The 19,986-nt window shown below is 36.0% G+C and overlaps 1 protein-coding gene across 2 annotated transcripts in view; it reads left to right on the forward strand.

Annotated features, from left to right (window-relative positions):
• Nucleotides 1-385: 385 nt before the first annotated feature.
• Nucleotides 386-19,986, forward strand: part of LOC142344124 (protein polybromo-1-like) — a 104,708-nt gene continuing 85,107 nt past the window's right edge. For both annotated transcript variants that reach the window (XM_075395634.1, XM_075395644.1), the window contains exons 1-7: nucleotides 386-642; nucleotides 1,761-1,858; nucleotides 2,376-2,523; nucleotides 12,203-12,304; nucleotides 12,805-13,116; nucleotides 13,297-13,454; nucleotides 13,703-13,830. In XM_075395634.1, coding sequence (XP_075251749.1) covers nucleotides 418-642; nucleotides 1,761-1,858; nucleotides 2,376-2,523; nucleotides 12,203-12,304; nucleotides 12,805-13,116; nucleotides 13,297-13,454; nucleotides 13,703-13,830 — 1,171 coding nt within the window. In that variant the 5' untranslated portion in view covers nucleotides 386-417. The remainder of the gene's footprint in view (nucleotides 643-1,760; nucleotides 1,859-2,375; nucleotides 2,524-12,202; nucleotides 12,305-12,804; nucleotides 13,117-13,296; nucleotides 13,455-13,702; nucleotides 13,831-19,986) is intronic.

Raw genomic sequence — 19,986 nt, forward strand, 5'->3', positions numbered from 1 at the left:
GAAAAGTATTGCTCAAAAAGCCTACTCTTCAATATGTCAAAGTGCTTGAGAAGTTAATTGTTGACAAACTTTACGAAATAGTAAAGACAACAATACACGATGCACAACCCAGTTTCAGGAGATGTAGATCAGTTGTAACAGAATTCATCTTCTTTCTAGACTTGCTTTATAAAAAGTTTGATGAAAAGGAAAATAAGCTTTTCGTCTTCAATAAGGCTTCCGACAGTGTACCACATGATAGACTTCTAGAGAAAGTCGAATAGTAATTGGAGGTAATTTTACGAATTGGAGGTACGTTCTAAAAGTAATTGCGAGCTATCTCAGCAAACGAAAACAGCACATTTAAGTAAATGATTGCATGTGAAACTCAAATATGTCTCTACTTCTTCGGTAATTCATACATTTAAGGTTATTGCTATGGTAGGAAGTGTGAATAGTTATTCATCAACGAGGAAGCGCAGACGATCTGGTCAATCAGATGCAAGTTCCTCAATCATAAGCGAAGATGCCGCCTTGCATGCAGGAGGAGCAAGTGGGGCTGCTGGAGGCAGCAGTCTTCCCATTGATCTGTTATCACCCGCCTCCAGCAATCTGTCAGCCAAGAAAAGGCCCAAAGGAATTGTGATGGCTCCTGGAAATTTGGTGAGCTAATTTGGTTATAGCTAAGCCCATTGGAAAATCATTACTAGCTATTTGCAATAATTGAGACTGAAAGCAGTTACTTGCTGATATTGGCCATAATTCTCGTGAGATGCGTTTTTGAGTGAGAACTGGCATAGGTCTGAGTTTGACAATTAATTAATGACGTTCGCCTATCGATAGGTTTAATGCTGATCATTGATCGATGCTGCGTGTAAAACTATTATTCGGGTGAACTGCTTGTGAACTACACTCGTATTTTGTTTGGATTCTATGACATGCCCCTTGGTGAACATTGTTATCTTGAGTACAAGAGTCGATTGTTACGAAGTTCCAACAGGCCGAAATTTGTTGTAAAAAGACCATTAAGCAATCTACGCGGAGAAATTTCTTCATTCGAAGTGCCTTGTATGCCAACGAACTGCACAAAATTGCGTCTTTTGATGTGTTTGAGCACCCTTCCTCGTTCTATTCTAATCTAAAGTCATTGATGTTCAAATTTGTTCAAAATAAGTATGATGACTATCATTTTCTGAGTTTGTTCAATATTTAGTGCCTCAAAAGCAATAAAGTCTTATACTACTACAAAATGTCTTCGTGTTTTTGGATGAGTATTTTTTCCGATCATAAATGACAAAATCAATGGAAAAACTACTCCATGATAAACACCAGCAACGCTCTACTGGCGAAAAAAATCACATGCAAAAAATAGGTTATTTGAAGTAGGTAATTAGTAGTTTAACTCGTGTCGATTTTTTTAGTTTTGTAGTTGTCCGGCTATGTTTTCAATTTTAATCGTTGTAGTTGTCTAGATTATGTCTTATTGTAATTGTCTCAAATAACACCCGCCCCCCAACCTTGAAGCGGTCTACAATAAAATGGAGAACAATTGTTCTGACCTCTATCGGCTTATTTTTTGCTTTGTTTGGTCTGAAATGTTTCATATTTCTACCATTTGTACTCCTTGTTGAAAGATGTTTAGGAAGTTTCTGAACATAGTGCACGCGCACTTTACATATCCTCCTCTGAGTGATAAGTGTCAATTGATTTCCGTTGTAATTTTTATCAAAGAACCTGAATTGATCGGATGTTCGAGTGGAGTGGAGTGTTGGTTGTTTTAGCAAAGCCTCATTCTGAACATCTTTGAGAATGTTCGCGTGGTGACAAACGAAAATGGAAAACTGCTATGTGAGTCTCTCATGCGAATGCCAACCAGAAGGTATGCATCATTGATCATCATTTATTGTTCCCAGAAGAGAACCTTGTGATTGCTGTTTATAACTGAGGGTATCGCTGCTGCTCTTAATGAATACCGCCCACAGCTGGAAAGCTAAAAGGCTGTACATTGGAAATATGGACGTGAATCTTGTACACGAGTAGAATATGACCATTTTAAACGACTGGTGAGGGAATATGTAAATAAACCTTATGAGGCCCTACAACAAAGCATTGTGTGTTTGTGTCAGGAACGCACTAGTTTAGAGGATAAGGGAAGATTTCTTTTCAGTTGTCATAATAAAACCAGAAACTGATTCAACCATGTTGAAAGATGTTATGTATTTCTATCATAATTTGATACGCTATGTACTACTTTAACTTTATCTTCAATAATGTTCAATTTGTGACTCGAAGGGCAGTCAGAAAAGCATTTTTGGCAAATTTTTGCATTTGTATTAAAAATAAGTAGAGAATAGAGAAGAAGCATGAATAGAAATTTGATCTCGTTTGTTGTGTAGATCCAATCCAGAGTATTACGAGGTGGTCAAAGAGCCCATTGACTTCAGCATCATTCAGAAGAACGTGAAGAGTGCCAAGTATTCAACTATGGAGCAGTTCGTCCACGATGTCCAACTAATGGTTGAAAATGAAAAGTTGTATCACAGGGTCAGTACTTCCATATGAAGGCCATATCTGATCTGTTTACATTGTGCATTATTGTTTTTTGGTAAAGACAAATTGAACCTCTTTCTTTATAAATATTTGACCTTGTTCTAAAGTAAATTTGGTGACTCAAAGGGTTTCAAAAGGGCTTTTGAGTGTAATGAGCATTAGACTTAGAATGCAATTTTAAAATTTACATAGCATATTGCATTAAATGATTCTGGCATTGTGGGATTTTAACGGGCAGTTTTGTAGCTATGAACTATGACTTGTACGCTCATCTCGGCTTTTTATTACGATTCGAAGAGGAGTATTGGTGGATCATTTTTTGAGCATTAATTAATAGCCGCGAAGCGATAGCTGAGGCTATTATGGGCCTTCTCTTGGTTTTTACAATTCAAAGAATTTGAATTGTATTGGGGCGCTGTCTTCTGTACGACTCGAAGAGGAGTATTGGTTTTCTTAAGGTTTTTTAAACCGGAAATACTATTCGTTGAGACGCCGTTTTGACCGAAAAGCGAAAGTGATTAATTGCTCTCAAACGAAGTCTCTAGCTATGATATTATTCCTGTCGGTCTTTTTTATGCGATTTTTCGCTTGACCGATTTTTCGTCTGATGCTTTTGATTTTTCGTCCTCAAAAACGGGATAAACAGGTAGCGCCCAGTGGGCATTAAGTGCTCTGTTGGCCCCTCCCCCCCCCCCCCCCCCACTATTGCCCCGAAACCCCTCCCTCCCGTGCACCAACCCCCAGTGCAACCAACCCCCCCCCCCCCCCCCTCCCCCCACGTGGCTACTGACGAACAACCGACTCGCTAATAACACCCTTTTTAATACTAACTTTCACAAATTTTTTTTCAAGATTTTGAAAATTTTTGTAATTTTTTGAGTTTTTTCAGCCCTCGGTTTTTTGAGTTCTCCTCTAGGATTTTATAGTAGGTTACTGCATAGTTTCTCATGGTAGTGGAATGGTTTCAACATTTAAACATTACGAATTTTAGCACCTTTTGGCAAAACGTGCAAATTTTTTCAATTTTTTTGACAATTATTGTTCGTTATTCATCTCTCTCCAGACGCAGGGGCCAGAAAACGTCCTTAAAGGTTTGATAAAATACTGAAAAATTTTTTTTGCCATGGAATTGCTTTCATTTTTTTAATATGACGTATTTTAACAGTTTTGGTAAAACTTGCATTTTTCTCAAGTTTTTGGAAAATTTTTGTCGGTTTTTAGGTTTCTCCAGCCTCAAGAGCCACATAGCCTCCTCTGGGGTTTAATTATAGGTTACCGCATAGCTTGTAGATGTAATGAAATGTTTATCATGATTTTAATCTGAGCATTTTTTTTGAATCATGAATCTTTTGAATTTTATCGTTTTTTCCGGCCCCAGGGTCCTAAGAACCTCCCCCAAGTTGCGATGATAAGCTGTCACATAGTTTCTAGAGGTAATGGAATTGTTATCAATGAATTAGTAACCCCAATTTTTTGATAAAATTTAATTTCAAAAATCATGAAATCTTTTTTTCCGACTGTGTTACATTCTGTCCATATTCTTCACATCCTAGTTTTTATCATTCAAGCCTTGTCCTGGCACCTACATTTATTTTCGTTATATTTGGTTTTTGTGTTGTTAAAAAGTTTTATTGATTTCAGCTTTCCGTTTGTTCTTTGGTTTTTAATTGATTTCCTTCAACATTAGGGAGTACTGAGAGTTTGGTGGAAAGCCTTTTCCGAAGTTTTGACTGATCATTGTTTTCTGCAATTTTTAAGGGGCCTTCATTTTGTTTTTAAACCATTTTTGCATTGAATATTTTTCTGTTGCTTAAGTCTTTTCTATGATTATTTTTGATTTAGTATGGAATCATTTTGTATATCATATAGCCAACAAGGAAACATATCTTATTTTTGTCTGAATTCCAGTAATTAGAAAACTGATTGTGGTTTTCTGAGTCTTAAGTTTAAATATTCCTTTTCAAAATTTAGTTTAGTTTCTAAGATTTATCTGCCTTTGAGACTAGAATCATGAACTATTTGATGACAATTGATAGCGCTGCCAACTTCTTTAGCCTTTCAGTATTTTGACCATCCTAAATATTTTGAACCTTTTTTAACGTTACCAAAGTTTTCAATAATATGAAATTTTGCATTTTGTTTCTTTTGTTGACAGCGTTATAATTTTCACCAATTTTTATATCAGAATTGGGGAGATGAGATAATGGTTTAATACAAAAGTTAATATCCTCGGCTGTAATTATTGTTTTTGTGAAGTTTGGACGCTTCGAGTCGCTTCCCGAATTCTTCCGGCTAGGTTTTTTTTAGATCTTTTCACATATTTTCTTGATTTTTGAAGTCAAATTGGAGTTGTGACTTTGGTCACGCCCCATTTTGTCCCCATTTTTCTCTAGTTCATTCTAGTTTCTCTACGGTTGTAGTTTTTTCTTTTATTAATAGCCGCATAGCGATAGTTAGGGCTCTTTTTGGCCTTCTCTTTAGTTTTTACAATTCAAATATTTCGAATTGTCTTGGGGCGCGTTCTTTTTAAAAGATCTGTCATACATTTTCCTGATTTTCGAAGTAAAATTGGAGTAGTGATTTTGGTAAAGCCGAAAAAAGTTGAGCGAAAAAGCTAATAGTTTTGCGGCGTGAAACTTTTTCGCTCTAAGTTTAAAGAAGAGTGAGAACACGGTGTTTGAACAAAAAATATCGTTCTCGCTAGTAGTTTTTTGTTTACATTCGGCAATTTCACTTTGATTGTTACTGTTTTCATTTATTTTTTGGATTGATTTTTTCTATATGCTTGTTGCAATCCATTCATAGTTCATTTTAGGTCTTGTTTTTTAAAACCAAATTTCCATTTCGCGTTAGTGGTTTTTTTGTTCACATGCGGCAATTTCTTGTTTGATCCATTTTTTCATTTCTCGCTAGTCCTTTTTTGTTTTGAAATGCGGCATTTGTCATTGATTTTCAGTTGTTTATTTTGGTTTTTTATCTGATTTTTTAGAATTGGTTTTCCCAAGTCACCCATTGTCCGTTTTAGGTCAAGTTTTTTGGTTAGACAATGAAAATTCTTTGAATTGTATTTCAGGACTTGTCCTGCTATGTTTTTTTGTTTCGCCGTCTGACCTTTTTTCGTTTTACATTCACACAGCAAAGCTGAAGTCAAATTTCCTGAATGACTTCTTCCTCTCACTAACGGCTTTTTTGTGCGCGTAACGTCATTTCTCACTCTCGCCAGCAGAAGCTTCTTGCGTGATTAGATTTTAATCATAAGTGATTTACCTCACTCAATAAAATGACTTTTGCGCATAAAACTTCAGTTTAATTTGAATTAAATTAACGTCAAAGGAACTTGTATGTTTAAATAAAGTCCCTAATGAAAGGGCTCAATGAATTTTAAGCTTTTTTAATTTATCGCTGATTGTTTTTTACATATCTTTTTGAGCGGCGTCGATACCTTTTTCAACTTATATCTGTATGTCTCTATCTCTTATTACATGGCACGCAGGTCTTCTTTCGCAGCTATTCGAGCAATCTGCAGGCTATGTTCTCATTTTGCTGAAAAATTGTTTAACTGTAGTTGCCCAGCAGAGCAATCTAAATTGATCAGGAAATGAAATCGAAAATTGGAACAGAAGTAATCCATAAAGCCCAGTTCTAGATGCCACGAGTCTTCAAAAACGGGGTAAACAGATAGCGCCCAGTGTGCATTCATTGCTCATAGAGCATTTCAGCTGACTGATCTCTAAGTATTCCATTCACAGAAAGTAACTTGGAGACTTATACTTATGGTGTGAAGGGCGGCTCTTAGAGGTTGACACCCCACCACACATCAGCCCCCTCTCACTGCACCCCCAATCCCAGCCTCTGCACATCGTTCAAGCCGTAGGAGGCCTTGCAGCCAAACACCGCCCTTCCACCGTTGTCCCCCTCCCCCAACTGAGAGAGACAATTCGTTTGAGAGGCAATTCGTTTGAGAGGCAATAGCCCGACGATAGTCGATTATGTTCCTTCTTTTAGTCAAAGAATCAAGGAGTTTGAATTCTGAGTTGTTGTCTTTAGGCGAGCCAGGATTTTGCTCACTGGCATACTTGCGATTTTCGTTTTGTCGGCTAGTTTAATTTTTTTTTGCGATTACTTACCCTGAAAGAAAAAACGCTTTTTTGTGCACTTCTTACGGATCTCAATTGTTTTTTTTTGTGTATTTGTTACACATAAGTAGTTGTTTTTAACTGCATTGCGTAATAAGTATTTTGATAAACGACCTATTTTGACAGCCTTTCTGCATTAAACTCAGTTCGGTCCGTTCTATGTCTAATATTTTTTGTTTAGCCAATGAAAGTTCTTTGAATTGTACGTCAGGACTTGTCCTGCTATGTTTTTATTTCGTCGTCAAGATTTTTGTTACGACCATATGACTTCACAGACACTTCAAATCTGCTTTTTATTCATTCGTTCGTACAATTTCAACTGAAATGCGTGCGTGACGTCATTTTTCGCTCTTAGTGGAGCGAGTTTTTGTTCATTTGAGTGATCAATTTTTTGGTAACATGACTTACCTCACTCTCAAAAATAATTTCCGCAGTTTGAAATTGACCTTTTTTTAGTTTAATTCAAACAGATAAGGTCAAGTGAATGTGTGTCACTCTAAATGAAGGTTATTTGGGAGCAGCTAATAAAGGCAGTAATAACTTCTTTATCAAAATATAACATTCTCAGCATTTAATGAAAGGACTATTTTTTGGTCTGTCTTTAATACTATTGTTTTGAGACTGCAGATCTACAAAGCTATTGCGGCTATATTCCTGCAATCTGCCCGCTACGCTTATGAAGGGGTTTAGTTGAAACAGTAAGATGCTGATGACCACCTTCTTGGCAAATTAGATTTCGTCTCCATTTTTCTCTAGTTCATTCTAGTTTCTCTACGGTTGTGATGTTTTCTTTTATTAATAGCCGCATAGCGAGAGCCGGGGCTCTTTTTGGCCTTCTCTTTAGTTTTTACAGTTCAAATATTTTAAATTCTTTTGGGGCGCTGTCTTTTTTGTAAAGATCTGTCATACATTTTCCTGATTTTCGAAGTGAAATTGGAGTAGTGATTTTGGTAAAGCTGAAACAAGTTGAGCGGAAAAGCTAATGGTTTTGCAGCGTCAAACTTTTTCGCTCTAAGTTTAAAGAAGAGTGAGAACACGGTGTTTGAACAAAAAATATCGTTCTCGCTAGTAGTTGTTTACATTCGGCAATTTCACTTTGATTGTTACTGTTTTCATTTATTTTTTGGATTGATTTTTTCTATATGGTTATTGCAATCCATTCATAGTTCATTTTAGGCCTTGTTTTTTAAAACCAAATTTCCATTTCGCGCTAGTGGTTTTTGGTTCAACGGCGGCTTTTTGACATTGGTTAATTTGTTTTTTTTTAGTTTTTTGATCTGATTTTTCAGAACTGGTTTTGCCAATTCACTCATAGTCCGCTCTGGGTCTAGATGTTTGTTTAGTCAATGAAAATTCTTTGAATTAGACGTCAGGAGTTTTCCTGCTTTGTTTTTTTATTTCATCATCAAGATCTTTGTTACGACCCTGTGACGTCACAATCACTTAAAATCTGCTTTTTTTCCTTCGATCGTGCAATTGCAACTGAAGTGCGTGCGTGACGTCATTTTTCGCTCTTAGTGGAGCGAGTTTTTTTTGTTCATTTGCGTGATCAATTTTTGTCACGTGACTTAACTCACTCTCAAAAATGATTTCCTCACTTTGAAAATGACTTTTCTTTACTTTAATTCAAAGAGATAAGGTCCATTGAATGTATGTCACTCTAAATGAATGTTATTTGAGAGCAGCTAATAGTGCAGCAATAACTTATACAGATTCTTAATCAAAGTATAACATTCTCAGCCTTTAATAAAAAGGCTATTTGTTGGTCTGGCTTTTATACCGTTTTTTTGAGACTGCAGATCTACAAAGCTATTGCGGCTATTTTCTTGCAATCTACCCGCTCTGTTTATGAACGAGTGTAGTTGAAACAGTAAGATGCTGATGACTACCTTCTTGGCAAATTAGATTTTGTTTCCATTTTTCTCTAGTTCATTCTACTTGCTCTACGGTTGTGGTGTATTCTTTTATTATTAGACGCACAGCGATAGCTGGGTCTATTTTTGGCCTTCTCTTTGGTTTTTGTAATTCAAAGATTTTCAATTGTACTGGGGCGCTGTCTTTTTTATAAGTTTTGTCATACATTTTCATGATTTTGAAGTCAAATTGGAGAAGTAATTTTGGTCACATCGAAATAGGAAGTGAAGCGAAAAAGCGAGTGACTGATTAATTTTTCGGTCACACGTGACTTACCTCTCGAAAATGACTTCTCAGTTTGAAATTGACTTTTCTTTACTTTAGTTGAAAGAGATAAGGTGAAATGAATGTTTGTCACTCTAAGTGAGGAGCAGCTAATAGAGGCAGCAATATTTTTAGAGGCAGAAATATTTTGATATTTAGTCAAAAAATATCATCTCATCATTTAATTAAGAGCATTTTTGGTCTGGTTTTTTTGGGACTGCAGATCTATGAAGCTATTGCAGCTATTTCTTGGCAATCTGCCAGATATGTTTGTTCTTTTTGGGACGCCTTTAGATTTATTTACTTTTAGTTTTGTTTTGGTACAGATATTCATATTTTTTTAAAGAGATTTTTTTTGGTTGAAAAAATTGAGTTTCCTTGAGGTTTCGACAATTTTTGAATTTATTCCATTGTAGCCTCTCAACGGCTTGTTTTAGGTGCTCTCCATTTTTTAAAATTTGATTTACCTTTGATCACGTTTTTCCGTTTTATATGGGTCACGATTTTCACACTTGTGTTCTGACTTACCTCACTCACTGTTTCAACTGAGTTGATTTTAATTCCTTCACGCATTGAATTGCGCAACTTAGTAAGTACAGTCGAAGTTAAAAGAGCACAACCAAAAGAAACGGGATAAAGCGGTAAATCCCGGTCATTAAGTCATATTGCATTAGGTTATCAAAGTTCATTACGGCAAGCTCATTACTAGCTTACATTATTATTAAGCTTTATAGCTTTTGGTTTAGAAGCTGAATTAAGTATAGTTTTAGCGTCTAAATGAAACTGCACTACGATTAAGAACACCTTTTTGAAACTGAGGGAATAAAGTCTGTCAATATTTATCTTTTTTTCTGCCTCAATCCCGATGTGCGTCAAGCGCGTGAACATTGGCTTTTTGCGGCAATCTGCCGACTATGTTTCAGATGTTAATCAATTTTTTACATGAAATGTGCAGTTTCATAAAATAGTTTGCTTTTTTTATGCCGACAATGATTTAGCGATCTCTATGGTGGTGACTCCAACAGGAATGTTCTCAGCTTCGTACTTCGAGCCTTTTCCGGAATTCTTCCTGCAATGTTTCTTTAACGGAAGTACTGTTTTCGGCCGGCATTTTCACCGGACAGCGGATGCGAGTGAAAGGCCGTGTAAAGGTATTTTTGCTGAATTTTTTTGACAGAATAGGGCATCAAGAAAACCGAATAATTGGCTGATTTTGTCTATTTGTTTTATTAATATCCGCAAAGCGATAGCTGAGGCTATTATTGGTCCTCTCTTGTTTTTTTTTGTTTCGTCAAGTTTTTTGCACGACGATATAACGTCACAATCAATTCAAGGCTGCTTTTTGTGCATTCGTTTACGCAATTTCAACTGAAATGCGGGTGATGTCATTTTTCAATCTTAGTGGCGAGTGTTTTTTTGTTCATTCGCGTCATTAAATTTTTGGTAAAACGTTTCTTACCTCATCTTCATGAATGACTTCTCTCTGAATTTGACTTTTCTTTACTTAAATTCAAAGAGATGTGATCAAGGTAATAGTTTCAATTGTATTTATGGTTTTCTTTGTAATGCTCCGACGATTTGAGTCGCTTCCGGAATTCTTCCGGCTATGTTTTTTTTGTTTCGTCAAGATTTTTGTTACGACAACATGACGTCACAACTACTTCAAACCTGCTTTTTGTTCATTCGCTCATGCAACTTCAACTGAATTGGGTGCTTGACGTCATTTTTCACACTTAATGAAGAGAATTTTCGTTCATTCGCGTAATTAAGTTTTGGTCGCACGTCACTTATATCACGCTCAAAAATGACTCCCTGACTCTGATATTGATTTTTCTTTTCTTTGAATCAATGAGATAAGGTCATGAGAGTGCGTATTACTCTAATTTAAGGGTATTTGAGGGCAGCAATTAAAGAAGCAGCAATAAGTTAAACAGATTCTTAATCAATATATATCATCTCAGCTTTCAATAAAATAGAATTTTTCTGGTCTGTTTTTTACATCTTTTTGAAACTGCAGATCTACAAAGGTATTGTGCCTATTTTCTGGCAATCTGCCAGCTTTGTTTTATTTTGGTAGTTTTTAGTTTTTATACAAATTGTGTTTTGGATTGTGGCTGCAATTATCTGTTTATACATTTTTTTCTTTCGTATTCTTAGGTCTTTAAAAGAGTTTTTTGTAATCAGTAATTATGGCAACGGCTTTTTAAATAGCGTATTGCGGTCCTCACTTTTTGACATGACGTATTTTTTGTCTTTTCTGAATGTGTATATAATTAAAAAGATTTAGGTTTTTTCATTTACCTTTCTTTTTTTTCTGTTTGCCTTTTATTCCAATATCTGTAAGATAGTTCTGAGGATAAGGTAAAAGCAATAATAGAACATAACTGAATTGAATTCTCTGAAAACTTTTGGGGACTAGGTTTTCTTTACTGACTTTTTGCTTCTATCGATCTTTTTTATTTTTGTTCTGATGGGGAAAACTTTTGCAAGAGTTGGAACTCATTTAATAAAAGAGCTCTCTAATCAGTGATTACTATAATTAAAGTTTTCAATTGCTGTGACACCAAATTGAGAATTTTGGTTTTAATTGCTTTGTAACAATTATATTTGTCCTGTGATCTCTTCTTCGCTTGACCGACTTTTTTCCTGGCCCATTTGACTTTTCGTCCTAAAACAGGATAAACAGGTAGCATAGCAACCAGAGGGCATCAAGTTTTCTTAGAGCCGCTCAACTCACTAATCTCAAAGTATGCGATTCACAGAAACTGTTTTGAAGACGTATACTCATGGTGTGAAGCGCGGTTTTTAAAGGTTGACCCCCCTCACCCCTTTCCCACATCAGCCCCCCCCCCCTCATTTCATATCCCCAATCCCCACCTCTGTGCATCGTTCAGGCCGTAATGACAAGGCGAAGACCCCCCCCCACTCACACACACACCACACACACACACACCCCAACGTTTGCCCTATCACCCCCCCCCCCCCCCCCCCCCGGTTCACACCCCCTCGCTGTGCTCACCTCACGCCCCTTTAATTAAGCTAAAGCTAGCCTCACTAAACCGTAGCTAGCTACTGACGAAGCCGGATGGTAGTTTCGGAGCAATTCGCCCGACTTCAGTCGGTTATGTTTTTTATATTTCTCAGTTCTTAGAGTTGAATATCTTTTCTTCACCCATGATCTTCCTCACTCTAAAAATAGCTTCTCTTTCTCAAGTATCTTTTTGCGATGCTTAGAGAGGTTGTTAATAAGAGGAGTAATTTTTTTTAGGTCTCATTCTTTTCATTCGCATTTTGAGACTTCAGTATCTGTGAAGCTATCGCAGCGAATTTCTGGCAATAAGCCAACTGTCTAATTTCAGAGATCAAGCCAGGAGCACAAGGACGCCTGTGAGTTCTGGAACATGTTCCTCTCTGTCAAACATGAAGCAGAAGTGCTTGAAAGTGTCACCCGTGCTAGCGAGGTTAGTATCAGTATCACTCCTATGATATATTAAGTTTGGTTACTTATCCTGATTTAAACAAAGGTAGGCTGTGTAGACAACAAAATTTAGCATCAGTATTAAAGAGCGATAAAGTTATCAAAATAAAAGACAATTAATAAAAAGAATTGTAATGTGGCTGTGGTGTAAAAATGTGCAAAGAAATTCATGAGTGATTAATTGTTTCGTTTGAAGATGGAATATTACAAGTCTTTAATGATGGCAAGTGTTCTCTCGTTACTTTATCTCTACTTACTTTGTCTCTCTATCTTATCTTGCCTGTCTGTGCGTGTGCATGCTACAATTCCGTAGAATCAAATGGTTTTGCTCATTTAATTCATAAAGAGGACATCTTTCTTCAAGAGACTGAGAATTGACTTAGCAGTGAATCAGCCTGAAGTAGATTGGAGAATTTCATGTCAAAAAAATGTGTTTACTCAGACTATTTTTGGCGGTCGACTATTAAATGCTTTTCATTTAAGTCTGAACCCCCTAAACAAACGGGTGTGGGCCAGCAAGAACAGCAGCAAGTGATGAAATCAAGTCCGAGTACCTCAAAACAGGCTTCTATTTCGGGTTCCGGTGCCCCAGTGGGTCAAGTGATGCAGAATTTGAGTCCATCAGAGTCGAGGATGATCATAGCTCATGTAATGTATAATCTGCTGAGTGTTCATGAAGATGACAGGTACATTGCCGAGATTTTCAAGAGGGTTCCGAGTGCTCAAAGCTACCCCATCTACTATGAGGTCATCACTAATCCCATCGATTTCTGGATGATATTCAAGAAGCTCAAGGTTCGTCAGTTCTCAAAGGATTGTTTCACAAGTTTTAGTGGGTTTAATTAGTGGATCTTTTCAAAAAGTGGAGCCGCGCTTGTAGATGAGAGGGGTCCTTCGCTATTTTATGCGCAAACCCATACTACAGAAGCCTCGTTGTACTCCTCCTTGGTAGTGTTGAAAGTTACTTTTTTACAGCTGGAACAGTACGACTCACTGCAGCAGTTTGAGGAAGATGTCACTTTGGTCATAAACAATGCCAAAACCTTCAATGAGCCCGGCTCCCAAGTGTTCAAAGACGCCCTCACCATCAAGAAGCTGGCTTCTTCTTTGATCTACAAATTCCAAATTGAGAAGTAAGTGAACATTCGTATCTCATATTAAACTTAGAACCTTGTCCAGTTCATTTTATCTACATTACATGAACGTTGTCGTTACCAAATGCCTAACTTAACAGTCTAATTAACGTGAAGATCGGTTGCTCCTTATGAAAGATCGGTTGCTCCAAGTTTTATGAAAAGTGACTCGACTGTTAATCAGATAGCACAGGAAATGAGGCTAATGGTGGTTGAGGTGGTTCAATTTTGAGTATTTGTAATGTTAGGGCGCCTGAGGACGAACACTTGATCCAGAAGATTGAGGCCTTCTTTGAGGAGTACTTAACATCTTCAGACAGCGAGTCAGCTGACGACAGTGAACTCAACACCAGTTCAGAGACACTCCCAGGTGCAGGTACGTCCAAACAGAAGACCCTATTTGGCGCCAAATTCGAACATGTTTCAAATGATGCAAAATGCAGTTTATAGGTATTATAGTAGTCGTTTTCTACGCTGTTTTTTAGCTCGACTGTTTTGACTTCTGTTGTAAAAATTATCCTTTTTATAGCTGCGAAACTGTAAGCTGAGCGGAGCTATTTTGCGGTGTTCGTGGTTTTGTTTCGTCGTCGGGCGCTCTTTTTTCGGTTTAAATTTTTCTGATTGGGTTCTTCTTGTTAACAGCATCTTTGTGCGAGACGTCATTTGTTAAAGAATTTAGGTCATTTCTGTGATTAGATTTTGATCATTCGTGACTTCATTCAGTAGAATGATTTTTGCATTTTAAGATATTGCATTTTTGCATTAGTTTGAATAATTTTAAGGTCAATGCAACTTATATGTTTAATAGTCGCCCTCATCTCAGCCGGCTATTATAGCGCTCCTATTTTTTACGACTCGAAGAGGAGTATTGGAGAAGTCCTTTTTTTTAAATCAATTTTATTGGAGTGATTTTTGAAGCGGGAAATGAAACGCGTGAAAAAATTTGGAGTGATTTTGGCGCTGAACAAAAGTGAAGAGCGGAGCGAAAAGAGAGTGATTTCTGTTCATACCGCTGTTTTTGAGAGAGCGAGAAATTGATGTGTGAAAAAATTTTCTCTAAGCGAGCAAAATTTTTTTGTTCACGTGCGGCAATTTAAAGCAGTTTTTTTCATTTATTTTCGTACAGAGGTTTTGTTATGATTTTGTTTTAATTTTAGGCTGGTTTTGGTAGTGGTTTGAAGGTTTCTGGAAATTAATATGAGTTTTATGATAATTTGGAGGTTTTTAATGTATTTTGCTGATTTTCGGGCTAATTTTTGCGTTTTTTTGACGTTTATTTTGTTTTACTGGCGCAAATTTGTATTGAAGAAACCCATTCAACTTGAGCAATTTTAGGATAACAATTTGTTACAGTTTTGTGGGTAAGAATCATTTTCTTGTTGAGAAATATGACAAAAAAATGGCGAAAATTGGAACTATTTTTCTTTATTTTTTTTGCAGTTTTTCTTTTTTTTTCTGTTTTTAGCAAAGTTTCTTTGCCTATTATGACTTGCCTATTGGTTTGTGAGCATCTGGATTCCCTATTGGCTGAAGGGAATTTGTGTTTGGATTTTTATGTTTTGGAATTATTAAAAAATTTAGTAAGTTTTTTCCAGTTTTTCAGTAAAAAGTGTTTTTAAGAGCTTTTTATTCATAATTTTAGCCTACAGTGTTTTTTCAAAATTCACATCAGTGGTTTTTGTAAGTACTAGTTGTTTTGATGAAGTTATTTTGGCAGAGATAGTTTTTTCGGGATCTCAATTAATAACAAAATTTCATCAGATTTTTTATCATATTTTAAGATTTGATTTTATTGTTTTTACTTTTTTGTTTCATGACTGTTTCAAGATAGTCATAAATTAGTGAAGGCAGGTTTTGTTTGATGAGTAGTTTGATGGCGTTTAAATGGATTTTCACTTCAAGTCGTTTCCGGAATTCTTCCGGCTATGTTTTTTTTACTTCGTCGAACTTTTTTTCGCTTTACCATTTTGCCGCTTTTTCGACATTTTGCGTGAAATCTTTTTGACTTTTCTAGGCTAGTTTCTCTCTTCTCTCATTCTGCTAAAAGTGAATATGAATCTCAGTTGCTCAGCAAAGCAATTCAAAATGAACAGAGTCAGTATAAAAAATTGAAGTCAGAAATAAAAACGGGATCAACCCATAAAGCTCAATTTTAGATGCCCGCTATTTGATCGTCGTTCCTATAAGTCTTAGTTACCATCTCTTATACTTATTGGTATTGATAGTAGCCCCTGTAGCCTCTCTCTAAGAAACAGAAGAATGTTCAACTTCGAAATGCCATCAAAATAAATCGGACTTAAAAAGGTTTTTGTACGAAAATCTTTTTTTTTTTTCAATATCTTCTATTCTTTCAATCCCAATCATGCTTATTGGAATCAACGGCGGCTATTCTCCCGCAATCTGCCGGGTATGTTTAGTGGGTTGTTAAGTGGAGGTCAAACGCCAATGTTTTTGAGTCCATTAAGACTTAGTTGATGTTTTATGGTAGGATAACTTGTTTTCATTCCATGAAACGACGGTTTTCGTTTGTATGTGTACTTGTACTTCATCGAAAATAAATTGATTGTTCCTAATTTTTCATGCTAATTTTTTGTCGTAAACGTTTTTTTGTTCTTAGAGTTAAGACTGTCGTTTTCTCAGCACTGACGCATTCTCCATGGCGATATTAGCTATTTGAAGCAGTTCGTTCGGATGATATGACTTCGAGTCATTTCAGGAATTTTTCCGGCTACGTTTTGTGTTTCGTCGTCTGACGCTTTACATTTATTCACACAGCAATTCTGAAGTCAAATTTTCTGAACGACTTCTTGCTCTCACTAACTGCATTTGCGCGCGTGACGTCATTTCTCACTGTCTTTAGCCAACGTTTTTTTTAGCTCATTTGGGTGATTAAATTTTGATCATACTTGATTTACCTTACTCAATAAATTGACTTGCACTTTATAACTTAAATTAATTTAAAATTAATTTAAATTAACTTAAAGTCAAAGGAGCTCAAATGTGCAAGAAAGGTTTTTAAAGAAAAGGCTTCTGTGCAATGAACTTTAACAAACTTTTAATTAATCGCTGAATGTTTTTTTACAAAATTTTTCGAGCGGCGAACAAAAAAATAGCACAACAATACAATTCACTATCTTTGATTAATAGCCGCCCTCATCTTCTCAGCCGGCTATTATAGCGCTCCTATTATTTTTTTTACTTCGTCGAATAAAAAAATGTTTCGCTTTACCTCATTTTGCCGCCTTTTCAACATTTTGCGTGAAATCTTTTTGACTTCTCTAGGCTAGTTTCTCTCTTCTCTCATTCTGATAAAAGTGAATTTGAACATCAGTTGCTCAGCAAAGCAATTCAAAATGAACAGAGTCAGTATAAAAATTGAAGTCAGAAATAGAAACGGGATGAACCTATAAAGCCCAATTTTAGATGCCCGCTATTTGAATGTCGTTCCTATAAGTCTTATTTACCATCTCTAATGCTTATTGTTATTGATAGTAGCCCCTGTAGCCTCTCTCTAAGAAACAGAAGTATGTTCAACTACGAAATGCCATCAAAATAAATCGGACTTAAAAAAATGTTTTTGTACAAAAATCTTTTTTTTTTCAATATCTTCTGTTATTTCAATCCCAATCATGCTTATTGGAATCAACGGCGGCTTTTTTCCGGCAATCTGCCGGGTATGTTTTCTGAAAATGATCGAAAACCGATACTGGCGTTCGGCTCTTTAAATCTTTAGATAACGTACTCCTCTTCACCGATAAAAAATTGCAAACTGTAGCAGTATCATTAAATCATTTATTCATTTATTTTGCAACAAAATTGATTGTAGTGTCGGTTTTCGCAGCTACTCGTGGGTTTCGCTACTGGAAACTTTGTATTTTTTTAGAAGACTTATTGTTTTCATGCGAATTTTTTTTGAAAAGTTTTTTGGTGTTTTGCGCTTTTATAGCAGCGTCAAAGATAGCTTTGTACCAACTTATTTTTTTGAAGTGTTGAAATTTGAAAATGTTTTGATATCTTCCTGAAAACTGCTGCACACCAGTTTTAAAATTATTTTGTATTGCATTACGTGATGAGATTTTGAAACAGTGATTCTAGGTATTTTTCTTCTGTGGTTTTTGTTCAGGTAATTCTCTGAATCTTAGTTTAAGATTTTTCTTGGTCTGATTTGGCGGTTGCTGTTGGATTTGTTCCAAAATTTTGAAGTTAGTTTTGATTCTGATCGAAATTTAGTTTTGTCTCCATCTTTAATTGTTTCTTAATAGCCGCACAGCGATAGCTAGGACTATTATTGGGCTTCTCTTGGTTTTTTTTATTTCGTCGTCGCTATTTTTGCTACGACGATATGACGTCACAACCACTTCAAATCTGCTTTTTGTTCATTCGTTCATGCAATTTCAACTGAAGTGCGTGCGTGACGTCATATTTCGCTCTTAGTGGAACGAGTTTTTTTCATTTGCGTGATCAAATTTTTGGTCGCACTCGACTTACCTCACTCACAAAAATGACTTCCTCACTTTGAAGTTGACTTTTATTTACTTTAATTCAAAGAGATAAGGTCAAATGGGTATGTGTCACTCTAAATGAAGGTTATTAGAGAGCAGCTAATAGAGGTATCAAAAACTTATACAGATTTTTAATCAAAAAATACATCAGCCTTCAATGAAAAGACGAATTTTTTTCTGTCTTTTTACTGCTTTTTGAGACTGCAGATCTACGAAGCTATTGCGACTATTTTCTGCTAATCTGCCAGCTATGTTCTTTGTACTTCCTTGGCGCTAGATTGGTTCTGCTGTGCCCCTTGAGAAGTTGAGCTGCATAGTAGCTTGAGCTAATTAATTGATTTTTTGAGCAACTGTTTTTGTGGATATACCTTAAAAGAACACTGGACGCGAAATTCTAAGCTCTGTCAGTGTCAGTTGAGTATCATAACATTAGAAAGACGACCGGAAATAGAGCAGTGTTTTAAAGTTTTGACCTAGTTTCAGATTAATTTTTTAAAAAAAATTTTATAGGAAAAATGTGATTTTTGATGTCAACGAAAAGTCAATTTGTGGTAGGATTTTTATTGAGCCGCATTAGTAAGGAGCGTGAGTTTTTCATACTGATTTCAAATTAGACTAAAAAGTATGATTGAACAAGTTTTTAGTATCCGAGTTCATATTATCGCGTGTTGAACTTTTTGAGAAGTTCATTTTTTTCATTAAATATATTAGAGATTATTGCAGAACAATATGTGCTGCGACTGAGATGGAATTTTTGAAATACTTTTAAGGAGCAGTTTATCAGCTAGGCAATCTAAAATGAACAGAGTCAGTGTAGAAGAATGAAGTCAAAAGCGGTTGCGAAATAAATCCATGAAGCCCAATTTCATATGCCCGGTATTTGACTTCCAATTAGTCTAATTTTCCGAATCTAATGTTTATCAATATCTGCCGTAAGCTTCTCAATGGCTATTATTTAGTGTCTTTCTTTTGCACATTTCAAAGAATTTGAATTGTTTTGGTGTGCTGTTTTTCTTAAAGATCTGTTCACACTTTCTTGAGCTTTTCTCGTCAATTAGAGTGTTGATTTCAGCCACGCTGGTGTAGTAAGAGGAGCGAAAGTAGAGCAGTCAAAATGGTATTTTTTCAAAGTGCCATTTAAAGTGAATTGAGAGATTAAATTTAAACAGATTATCAGTTTTGAGAGCGAATTTTTTTTTCACGTTCGGCAATTTGACTTCTGTTTTCGGTTTTTTCTTTTTCTGTACAAATACTTTTAAGAGCCAATACCTATTTCTAATACTGCATAGTTGTACTTCTTTGAACCTCCCAAAAGGAGGCGAATTGTTTTCTTAGATTTTAACAATATTAATAGCCGCCATCAGCCTCTCAAACGACTATCATTTAGGCGCTCTCCTTTTTTTTCATTCGATTTGCCTTTTGATGACATTTTTCGTTTTACATAAGTCACGACTTTCACGTTTGACTTCTGACTTAGCTCACTCGCTGTTTTAATTGAGTGGTTTTTAAATCCATAAATTACGCGTTTCATTTGATGAATTACGCAAGATAGTGAATACGGTCAAGGTCTTAAGAGCAAAATCATTTCTCAATTCACTTTAAACCGATAAAGCCCTGTCGTTAAGTCATTGAGAATTAGGTTATCAAAGTTCATTAGAGTGTTTGGTAGCTGACATTGGTATTAAATTGATTAGCTTTCAGTTCAGAAGTTGAATTAAGTGTAGTTTTGGAGTCCAACGGCAACTGTACGCCGAATTAGAACACTTTTTGGCACTGAAAAAAATAGCCAAAAATTGGTCAATATATCTCTTCTTTTTGTCTTTTCCTGTTTCAATCCTGATATGCATCAAGCGCGTCAACGGCGGCTATTTACCGGCAATCTGCGGGCTGTCTTGTCTTAATCAAACTAAAGTTTTTCTTTCTACTTTTTTTCTTTTTTATTTTGTTTTTTAATCTCTTTAATGAAAGATCTGAATTGCTGTTGTTGAGGCCCATTAGTAAGTAGCGTGAATACGCGAGGAATTTCAGGC

This window comes from Convolutriloba macropyga, chromosome 1 (genome assembly GCF_964194025.1).
Source record: "Convolutriloba macropyga chromosome 1, txConMacr16.3, whole genome shotgun sequence".
Taxonomy (NCBI): Eukaryota; Metazoa; Xenacoelomorpha; order Acoela; family Convolutidae; genus Convolutriloba; species Convolutriloba macropyga.